We start from the raw sequence: 12343 nt of genomic DNA, 5'->3' as shown, positions 1-12343 counted from the left end.
AAAAGTAAAAAAAAATTACTTGAGGGAATATTTTAAGAATACTTATTTCTCAGAATAACATGGTACCTTTACAAAATAAAACATAAGTTAACTTTTAAAGAAGTTATAAAAGGCCTTTTTTGTATCCCTAGTATTGAGTATGGTACCTGGCATAGAGTGAATACTTAATAAATGCTTGATAACTTGACTTTAAATATTAAACACAACCTCTATCAACCATAACACAATAAAAATAATGACATAGAGAACGCAAGCAAAAGTATATACATAAATAGAGAATTAATAATTATATTTTGAAAAATGAGTGTATCAAAGAATAAAACACTGGAACAATTAAGAGCTATATGAAATGTAGGAAGATAAGTACACTAGAATGTTGTTGGTGGAACTGCCAATAAGGACAAACATTTTGTAAAGTGATTTGGAATTATAAAAATAAAGTGACTAAATTATCCATAACTTTTGATCATAATATTCTACTGGATTATACCCCCAAAGGATTCATTGATAACAAAAAGATCCCCATATAGAGCAAAATATTTATAGTAGCAGTTTTCACAGTAGTGAAGAATTGGAAACAAAGAAGGCACCTATTGAGTAGAGAATGGCTAAATAAAATATGGCAAATTAATCTAATGGAATGTTACTGTATTTTAAGAAATGATACATGGAAAATGTCAAATTATCTGATGGAGAATGAAGTAAACAGAACCAAGAAAACAACTACAAGAAAATAATAAATGTAATGAATCCTACTAAAAACAAAGACAAAACCAAATTATTATATTATTAGATACAGAGAAGGCTTTGAAATTTTACCATTAATCTATCGTAAAAACCCTGAAACCCACTTAGAGAAAGGACAATTTAAGATGATAACATTCTATATCTAAAACCATATCTTAGAATTATTTGAAACAATAGAAACATTCTCCAAAATACAAGAATAAATCAGTGATTCCTTCTCTTCTCATTTTTTGACCCTTCTGGTAATGCTAGTAATAAGAACAAGAAAGGAGAAAGAAATCAATGGCATAAGCACTGACAAGTGTGATGAGTGAAACCTGAAATAACTGAAAAACAAAGGTTTGAGCTTCTGAATATATCAATTTATTAAGCAATGCATGTCAATTGCATAACAAATCAGGAACAGGACTCCTCAGCTTGGCACTGGACCCCAAATACAGGGAGAGAAATATTTTTATGCATGAAAATTTTAAAAAAAAAAGGTTAACAGAATAAAAACCAGGATATAAGATTAGGTAATCTGAATTTCTAGTTGGAGAAAATATTGGGGCTTTTTGAGTTGGAAGTGGGAGAACAAACAGGTATGTCTCCCTAAAATTAGAAAAAGAGGTGTCCCACTCTCCCCCAAGTGTCTGTATTCAATCAAAGGAACAAGGAAACAGTTACTGATTGACCAGTACAGGGCCAGCTTTCAGATAAAACATATGGGTTGCTTGAAATGTGTAATTGTGAGAAAGTGCCTTGCATCAAACTTCAGGTTTGACTGGATTTCTGGTCAGCATAACCTAGGTCCTTAGTTCAATGCCTTTAAGCAACATACAGAGGTGGTCCAGCTTCCTAGTGAGGCAAGGCCTCGGTTCAAGCAGCACAGTAAGATTTCCTCACAATTCTCATAACTGAATAAAGTTTTCTCTCAGGACAGAAATTGGACTAGATCCATAATAGAACAGAAAGGGAACTGACCTAGATCCAGAACTAAGTCACAACATGGAGTCAGTTAGGTTCACAGAATTCTCACCATTCCCTCACAAGAAAGAGAGGAAAAAATAATAATAACTCTACTTACAGATGAAATGTTGACTTACTTGGAAAACTGTTGAGAATCATCAATAGGTCAAAATAATATAATTATTAATTTTGATAAGGTAGCAGGATATAAAACAATACAAAAACATAATAAAATAACAAAAGAAAAATGCAATTCAAAATAATTTCTAAATATATAAAATATATATTAGTCTATATCATGTAGAGTGATAAAAATATTCTTTATAGTAATTGAGACAAACAACAAAATGATCAATTATGGTTGACTTCTACAAATATAAGAAAAATGACAATTCTACCTAAATTGATTTATGGATTTTCTTTGACATTGATCAAAGTATCTAAAGCCATTTTAGAGAACTAGGAAAAAAATAATAACAAAATAAATTTGTAGGGGAAAAAAGCTCAGAAATTTAAGAGAAATAACAACAAAAAAATAGTAACGAATACTACTTCCAGACCTCAAACTATATTATAAATTGGTAATCATCAATCTCTTTGATATTGGTTTACAAATAGAAAAGCCGATGAACAAGAATCAAAAACAATTTAACCCAATAATGCAGTGGTTTTCAAAATCAAGAACACAAACTACTTAAGAAATGACTCAACAAGATCTGTTCAAAAAAGTGGAAAGGAGTTTGCAACAATTGAGTTCATAGAACAAAAAGTTCCTGATGGATACCTGACATAAATATAAAAGGTCATATCATTAAAAAAAATTAGAGGAAAATGAGAGGAAGTGTCCCTCGTAACTATGATTTTAGAAAAATATTAAAACAACAGATAGAGAGAATCCAAACCCAACAACAAAAGCAACTTTTCAATGCTTTAAGTTGATTTTTCTTAATCAAAATGAAAATGTTGCCAAAATGAGAAAGAGGAATCAATATATTAAATATAACTGAAAAGGCCTAATATGTATAGGTGTACATATGTGTATGTGTGTGTGTATATATATATATGCACACACATATACACATGTGTGCACGTATATGCATGCATATAAACATATGCATATGTACACATACATGTGTGTACATACATACGTATATATGAAATTCATATATACAAGTAAGACCAAGTGCCATCACTCATTGTATATGGTGAATATATATCCATGAACATTTCTCAAAAATTGAAGTATAAATTATTAACACAAATATAAACATTCCTGGACCTGTGAAATAAAGTCATATTGCCTCTATCAATAAGGATCTGCAATTATCTTGAAACTTATATCCTTAGAGAGTTACATGTGTATACTGTGAGGTTAAGTAACTTGCCCAGGACAAAGAAGTCATATATCAGAGGAGTGACTTGAACACAGATCTCGCTGATGTTAAGGTCATCTCTCTATGGCATATCTAGATCACTCCCCAAAACCCATACATGTCTGTTTTATGTCTTCAAACATTCCTGCACGTCTTTTGTGCTGATACTGACCTTCAGTGATTTGAAGAATAATTTAAATTGTTGCCCTTCTGAGAAGGGAAAGTACTATCCAGTTTGTTCATTGAAGGTTCCAGGGTAGCTGGAGAACGTGACCTGTCATGGAGCCTTCAATTTCAATATTTCTGAGGAAAAGTCAATACGGAAAATTTGGTGTCCCTTATTTTTTTCTGTAATCTAGATCAAGGAGATGCCTGTAAGAATTGTTCATGATCCTGATCTTTCCACTTGGATTTTCCACTCACTTGGGAAGACTTCCCTTTGTCAACTCTAACTATAACCGTTTCTTTGGTGGTGAACTGTGATCATTACAAACTTCTAAACTTCCCACCAGTGTTCTTTTTTTCTTCACAGGATTTGAAGGAGCTATTGGCCTTTGAGATGGAGAGGTTATTTTAGATAGGGAGAATATTTGGAATTTCTTACAGATCTTTAGTCCGTAGAGGTGTGAGGTATGTTAGGAAAATAAAAAAACAAAAAACTAGAAACAAAGTAGATGCCAATCAAATGGATGATAGTGAAACAAATTTTGGTAAATTAATGTAATAGCATATTATTGCACTCTAAGAAATGATAAGTATGAGAAATTCATAGAAACATGGGAAGATTTGTATGAAGAAATATACTGTGAAATAAGCAGAACCAAGCAAACAATATTCACAGTGAAAACAATGTAAATTAAGAGACTAATTAGATTAACATGTACTATTATAATGACCAATCTTGGTGGGGGCCAGGGGTGGGGAAACTTTGGAAACATATTTCTTTCTTTTCATTAAAATGGAGAATGGTTACAAATCTGGAATATTGCATATAAGGTCAAATGAGGTCCATATATCAGTCAGCCTGGCTTAATTCTAATTCTATTTTCCCCCTTATTTACAAGGAAAACCTCACTTGCTAGCGAAAGAAAGGAGCACTGAATGTAAGTTAAAAGTGAAATGCATCAATGGAATAAAATAAAATTAGTGGGCTTGACAAGGTCATAGGTTTAAAGTTGGAAAGGGCTTTAGAAGTCATAAGAGTATCCAGTTCAATGTTTTCATGATACACTTGAAGAAAGTGAGGCCTAAAGTGGTTAAATGACTTGATCAAGTTGACCCAGATAATCAAAGTAGAATTGGGATTTAAACCCAGGTCCTCAGGCTTCAAACCATTCATTTCTCTATCTTCTGGCTCTAAAGCATATGATCCTCCCAACTCAGAAATTCTTTAAAATTTCCTTCTGTAGTGTGAAGAGAACATTTATATCAGTAAGAGTTTTGGAGCTTTCATCAACCACACAATGTAAAGTTGGATATTGTCCTAAAATGTCTATTATGTGATGTCATGTGAGAATCACACCAAGAGCATCCAGTGCAGGGAAACAAAAATCCATAAAAGATATAAGATGGGGACAATATAGTGATGTAACACAGGCTTCAAACGGAGAAAGAAAATAACATGCAAGGCAGGAGAGGGCACTGTTTCAAAGATCATTCCTTTCCCCGATTCCAAAAACACATCCATAAAAAATTCTTCTTAGTGTTCTCCTCTTTAAATCAGGATAAGGAGATCCACCCATATGACCACTGCACAAAGAATCTAGGTTACCACAATCTGAATTTTCCGGAGAACAAACCTATGCCCCAAGGGAGAAAAGAGAACGTTCATCTATAAAAATACAATGTACGTGTGTACAGTATTGAAAAGCATGGAAAGTAGAAAGTGTACAAGAACAGCGTACATACCCCGCCCATGTGATCACAGATTTAGACCTGCAAGGCACTTAAACACCCATCTAGTCCAACATCCTCATTTTACAAGTGCAACTATGTGACTTACCCAAGGTCTTATGAGTACTTCATCAGAATGTAAACTGTTAGAAGGCAGGGACATGCTGATTTCCTCTTAGTAGCTTAACAATCATAACAATAAATAAAGTGGCACACCTTTTCCTTTGACTGTGGGTGTGTTGAAGTTGATCTTATGAAGCAAATAACTCCTCACAACTTGCAAAAAACTCCATTGGGCCAAGATTTAAGCATACTAGAGCACTGCACTTCAAAGCATCAATTAGAGCTATTCTTTTATCTGTCTCTTTTTACCATACTTTTCTCTCCTTCCTTCTGCTGACATAGAAAAATGAACTGGATTTATAAAAATAGCTCATGTTTACATAGTACTATATATATCATATAGTTGTTTATTCAGAAGCCTATGGGTCAAGAAATCAAGGTATTATTACAATCCCCATGTCATAGATTAGGAACCTGAAAATCAGAGAGTTTAAATATATTCTTCCATGTTACACAGCAGGTTAGTGGGAGGGGCTAAACTTCTAGCCAAGACTTCTGTCTCTGGGTCAGTGTTCTTCCCATTATCCCTACCTCCCTCTATCCCTTCTCTCCCTCCCCTCCCCACCTCTCCCCCACTTTCCTTCCTCTACCCCCTTTCCCTTCCTGTCCTCTTCTGTCCTCCTCCTCAAAACAAGAGGCAGGGGAGAGGAAGAGAAGAGAAATAATCTTGTGAATCCCTACAATGGAAAACTGGGCATTGAATGGGTCTACTGTTTACTGAATTAAGAAGGTTGATAGAACAAGTTATTTTCTATAATATAAAATTCATGTATCAAAGTGAACCCCTCTGTGAGCCCAAGTAACTTAGATAACTTAGATAACTTCATGTGATTAGTTGTTTCTCTACTGCCCAAGAAAGTTGTTCATGAAATGGGCAGGGGGAGAGGTATCTAAATAAGGGCTCACTATTATAACAGGAAAAATGAGGATTTGGAAAAATGGGGAAAAGAATTCATGCCCAAGTGAGTTAAAATTTTACCACAATAATTTCCTCAAAATAGACTGATTCAAATAATATAATAGTGTATTTTGGGTACTTACGACCATCCATTGTCCTGGCCTCCAGATGCACAAGGTCTGGCTCCCTGTTTGACCTCATCACTGACCTGAAAGGGGCATACATAGACATGAATTTAAAACAATAAAACTTGTCCCATGCAGGGACTGTACACTCTTCATACCTCCACCTCCCTCTTAGAAGGTTTAGTTTAGGTTTCCTTCAATGGAAAGATTTTCTCCCCTAATACCTCAAGTTTTTGGTAATCTCTCCCTCCACAAATTACCTCATATTTGCTTATCTAGATTTATGTTGGACCCCACTAGGATATAAAATGCTTGAGGGCTCAGTTTCTTTTTTTTTTTTTGTCTGACTCTAGTTCATGTTTGTTATAATTGTTTCAGTCATGTTTGACTCTTTGTGACCCCAATTTGGGGCTTTCTTAGCAAAAAAATATTGGAGTAGTTTGCCATTTTTCCCCAGTTCATTTTACAAATGAGGAAGCTGGGGCAAACAGTGTTAAGTGACTTCCCTGGGGTCACACAGCTAGTAAATGTCTGAGGATGAATTTGAACTCAGGTCTTCTTGATTCCAGGGCTAGTACTCAATCCACTGTGCTACCAAGCTGCTGAATTGACTTAAAATTGAAAATTAATACAATGATCACCACACTGACCATTCTTGACTTGTCTTATTTCATCTAACAGCCAGGTCTCCTGCCTCTCAGTCACTTTCTGCATGCTTATTTTTATAATGCTACACCATATAACCTCTTAACTAATTCACTTTCCTATTGCTTTGTCTATGATAAGGTAGCCTTGTGCATGTGAATGCACACATGCACAGACACACATACATACATACACATACACCTTGAGTAAGGTATTAATGTATTTTATGGCCTACCTTTCTTCAAATAAGGGAACTGAGGCTCAGAGTCATTAAGTACCTTGCCCAAGGGCCCACAGCATGTAAGTGGCAGAGCCAGGATCTGTTGATCTATCTATGTCTATGCCCAGTTCTATTTCAAGCATCCTGCTTCCCACTTTCACATACACACATACTTTCAGTCAGTGTCACCTGACAGTAAACTAAACGTTTGGTGCTACCACTTCCTCTGTAAAACATCATCTTCAGGGTTTGTCTTCTCAAATTCATTTATTTTTCCTCATTTCCTGAAGAAATATTAAGTATTCTATGGTTAACATTTCTTCAGAAATGGAGAAAAACAAAAGTCTGTGATCTCCTCAAACAGGCAGGAGAAAAAGTTTGACCCTTTAATATCATTAGAATCTGTTCTGGTCACAGGCTGGATCATAAAGTGTTTTTTTTTTAAAAAGTGCTATCACTTTATCTCAATGCTCTGGCTAGTAATGTTGGTCAAGGCACTGAGGATTTCCTAAGCCTCCACTTGCAGAAAAGCCAATCGATTGGATCCATTGTTGATCTCTCTAGACAAGACCTCAGCTATCCATCAGCATCAGAGAAGGAAAGAAGTCTGCCTGACATCTCTCATGCTGACAAGCACAGTAGTTAACTCCTGTTATGTGAGAGCTTTGCGGGGGAGGCAGTGGGTTCCTGGCTTACTTTTCAAATCTATAGCTTCTGGCCTCCTAATTAGTGTGTTGCCTCCCACATGCAGAGTCTACTTTCTGCCTCAAAGTAGTCTCTAACTCTCAGGGAAAAAAAATGTGTAAAAGTTCATGCTTGAATTCCATCTATTTAGATTTCTACCAACAGGTGGCCAGCATAGTCTTGGGAGAGAATACATAGCTCTGATGAATTCAGCATCTTCCTTTACTGTAACCACAGCCCTCAGCTGTGGCTGAGCTCAGCTCTCCTCAAAAACTTCAAAAATATAGGCCAGAGATATGGTTTGTTTGTTCCCCTATCTCCAGGAGAGCATATTGTAATGCCTTTGCACATAATGAGCTTTTAATTTGTGTAAACTACTGACTTGATGGGCAGTATGACATCATTAAAGTCCTGTGTTCAAGTTCCAGCTCCCTTAGCTGGTATGTGACTGCAGGCAAGTCAGAACCTCTTTGGGCCTCCATTTCCTCATCTATTTAATGCAATAGGTTTTGCATTTGCCATCTAACACCTGATTGTTGTGAGTAACTGCTTTGTAAAGTGACATATTAACACAGGCTACTTTTATTATCATAGGATCATAGATTTGAAGCTGGCAGGCGCTGGATGTCATTAAGTCCAACAACATCATTTTACATATGAGGAGACTAAGACTCATGGAGTTATTAAGAATCATTCTGGCAGGAAGTCTGAGACAGAATCTGAATCTAGCTCAAACTCTCTATCCATTGCACCATGCTGATTAAGAACTATTTGGCATGATTTAGAATAATGCCTCCATAGCCACAATAGTCACATCTCCAACTTCACAGGGCTTTCCACTTTCCAAACAAGTATCTTATTTGATACACAAGAACATTTGTTGTTGAAGCAACATAGCCTAGTGGATAGAATTCTGGACTTAAAGTCATAACAAATTGGTTTTTAATCTTACTAGATAAGTAACAAAGCAACTAAGAGGTACAGGGGATAGAGTACCAGGCCTGGAGTCAGGGAGACTTATCTTCCTGAGTTCAAATCTGGCCTCAGACACTTACTAGCTGGGTGACCTGTGTGAGTCATTTAACTCTGTTTGCCTCAGTTTTCTCATCAGTTTCCTTCTCAGTTGGAGAAGGAAATGGCAAACAACTCCAGCATCTTTGCCAAGAAAACCCTAAATGGGGTCATGAAAAGCCATGAAAAACAATTGAACAAGAAAGCTGAGTGACTTTGGGAAAGTCAAATAACCATCTACGTGCTTCAAGCAATTTCCTAAGATACTGGAAGTCATAGTCAGTTTCTGATCTGAACAGATACAAGGAGTTCTCATGAAAGGAATTCCCCACAGTTATGAGATCATAGGTATATATACATACATATATGTATATATGTATGTATATATTTTTATATGTGTGTGTATATATATGTATATACATATATACTTCTAACTCTAAATACACACATACACATACATCAAATATAAGATCTTATAACAGTCAATAATATGTTTACATGTATGTATTTAGAGTTGGAAGGATCATTAGAGTTCATCAAGTCCAATGCCATGATTTTACAGATGAGGAAACTGAGGCCTGAAGAAATTAAGTGCCTTAACCAAGGTTACACAGCAAGTGATGAAGTCAACATTAAATTCAGGTTCTCTGATTCCAAATTCAGTACCCCTTTTTTTTTTTTACTATATTTTGCTGCCTTTCTTATGTTAAGTAATATATGATGTTTCATGTATTATATGAACAGAAAGCATTATTCTCTCAATTTTGCTGAAGAATTCAATACAGAGAGGTTACGATTTTTTCAAGGTCACACAATGAGTTATTAAAAATTAAAATGGCACATATCTGTATAGTACTTCAAAGTTTGCAAAATGCTTTACAAATATTATCTCATTTTTTCCTGGCAATAATCCTGAGAGGTAGGTGTTATTATTATCTCCATTTTACAGATGAGGAAATTGCAGTTGGCAGAAGTTAAGTGACTTGTTCAAGGTCACACAGTCAGTAGTTCCCATCTGAAGCTAGATTTAAAGTTAGTTGTTCCTCACTCCAGGGAGAATTCTCTATCCAGTGTACCACCTAGTTACAAATTATATACTAAGTATCATCATTAATTATTAGTAATTAAGTGAACATTTATTAAATGTCCACTATATGCCAGAAACCATACTAGGTGCTGTGGGGTACAAAGATAAAAAATGATGTTTTCCTTGTGGGAACTTGCATTCTATTAAATGTAAAAAAGGTACATTATGCACATAGACAAGTAGAACACAAAGTATGTAGAATACAATAATAGCAATGCAATTCCTTTTCCCACCAGCAAAATAAGTACATTGAATTACATGGTCTCTTTCAACTGTGAAACCTATAATCCTATGTAGTAGGAGCTTCAGAAAGGATTGTATAATGAGAACAGTGAAAAAAGGAAGCATTGGCTGGACTAACTTAGTCTCACTTCTTGGCAGTTTAAATCTGATTATGAATGGTCAATCAACAATTAACAAATGGAAGTTTACTTAGCCATACCTTAGAAAAGACACTCAACAAGGATATAGCCCTTAGCACAGGTAGACAAGGCACCCTCCTGAAACTGTTCTGATCAACAGGACAGGATGTGGTAACTCCTCTGACCTTCTTACATGGAATAAGTCTGAAGAGATCCTAACTCAAATAGGTGGGACTACTCTTGCCCTTCAATGAACGGGAATCCATATCAACAAGACCCACGTCCACCAGCAAGCTGACTCAACAATGAAACTTGAGCCTTAACTTCCCAATCCAATTGAGTCTTGGGAACAGCTTCTTTGCCTTTTAGGGAAAGAACTAGGTAAATCAATGGTAAATAATGATCCTATCACAGGAAGTTATGTGTGATACAGAGTCTAATGTTCTAGCCTCCAGCACTCAAGTCTCCCCACATTTCTGACAGGATATGGTACTAAAAAGGAGATCACAAGACCTGTCAAATCAAGTTTTATCATTTGAGGCAGGTCATTTTCCTGGTTAATCACTAAAAACATCATTATATGTATTCAACAAGTATTTCCTTAGTGTCCCCTATGTTCAGAACACTTTATTTGGTAGTGAAGGAGACACAGTAAAGAGTTAAACACCACTGGGATCCTCACAGAGGTTAGGGAAAATAAAATACATACTTAGGAAACTACAAAACAGAATCATAGGATTATGGCTTTAGAGCTGAAGGGGCCCTCAGAGTTCATCTACTCTAATAATCTCATTGCCCAGTTTAGGAAACATGGGCCCAAAATGAGATCTGATTCCCTATTCTCTGATTTAAGAGCCAGAGCTCTTTCCACTGTACCATATTTTCACTTTACTACCATCTCCCATTTACTCTTCCCCCATGAAGTAAAAGGAATAAAAAAATGAATCTGCTCTAGAAGTACAGAGAAAGAAGATATGACTTTTGGGGGACAAATGTGAAATTCTTCCCCAATTCCTTTTCATCCACAGCCTTTATGTCTAAACTTCTAAGATTATAAAGGGAGGAGTTCACAGTTACAGAATATTTTGGAATAATTGATGATAGCAACAAAGAAGCTTACAAAAAAGTCACCAACAAGATTTAAAAAAATAATAACAATCATGCTAAGAAATACTATACTGGTAATGTCAACTATGTAGCTTCGGATTTTAAAATATAATCAGCCAAATGCAGTCTTTGCAGACATATTCTACAGAGAGTCTCAGAAATGTCACCAGTTTATCATTCTTGTGGCATTTTGTCTCAGTTTAGACTAGTTTAATGTAGTGCTTAAATGCTGTGAAGTCACAAAATGTCCTGATGCTGATAACTGCAGAGCAAGTATTAAAAAATAAACATTGTGATGGAACAGAAGCTGGTTATTCAGATTTAGAATTCCTAGTTAATGACATCCATAGGAAGCAGGAAAGAATGCAGGGTGAGAATGCCTTGAATCCCAGTTTTCCCACTTAGTACCAATGAAGGGGATAATCTCTTAGGCCCTGTCCTTAAATGAAGCAAATAGGAGCATTTTTTGGTCTTCTGGTGCCTAGCAGTTTTCTGTGATTCTAAGTGGAACATATGGTCCTAAAGAAAATAAGCAATATATTGGACCTTCTCCTCCTTTGGCTTGGAAGAGATTATACTGGGAATCATCTTATTCCAGTGCCCTATCCCCCTTGCCCATATATCCAAAGAAAGTTCTATTCAAATGCACAGTATTTAGCATTCTTTGGTGGAGCCACTGCCCCACTACCCATCTAGGGGATCTAGAAGAAAATCTATCTTCTCTAGCCTATAGTGAACTCCATGCATCTGGATGTCTTCTTTATTATTTTTCTTTTTTCTTTTTCAGAGGCAATTGGGGTTAAGTGACTTGCCCAAGGTCACACAGCTAGTAAGTGCATAAATGTCTTAGGCCAGATTTGAACTCAGGTCCTCCTGACTCCAGGGCTGGTGCTCTATCCACTATGCCACCTGGCTGCTCCTGGGTGTCTGCTTTCTTAACAAAGATGCTCTCATGGCCAAAGGTTCTCCTGCCTAAGACACCCCAATCAAAATAGCACCCTTATACTAAAGGCTCTTAACTCAAATCACATTTCACTCTCTCTTCCTCTGGATCACAGATCATAAGAAAGTCCTAAGATTCTCCCAAAACAAATAATACCTCTAAACCCAAAGACAGAAT

General features: G+C 36.0%; 1 protein-coding gene across 1 annotated transcript in view; it reads right to left on the bottom strand.

Annotated features, from left to right (window-relative positions):
• SORCS1 (sortilin related VPS10 domain containing receptor 1) overlaps positions 1–12343 on the bottom strand; it is a 700512-nt gene that overhangs the window by 172911 nt on the left and 515258 nt on the right. Inside the window, exon 7 of the mRNA XM_027852142.1 lies at positions 6126–6190. Within this exon, the coding sequence (XP_027707943.1) occupies positions 6126–6190 (65 nt within the window). The remainder of the gene's footprint in view (positions 1–6125; positions 6191–12343) is intronic.

Source organism: Vombatus ursinus, unplaced genomic scaffold (assembly GCF_900497805.2).
Source record: "Vombatus ursinus unplaced genomic scaffold, bare-nosed wombat genome assembly UNPS02009205.1, whole genome shotgun sequence".
In the NCBI taxonomy this organism is placed as follows: Eukaryota; Metazoa; Chordata; class Mammalia; order Diprotodontia; family Vombatidae; genus Vombatus; species Vombatus ursinus.
Note: the sequence above shows the minus strand (reverse complement) of the source record. Positions and strands in the feature narration are given on the sequence as shown.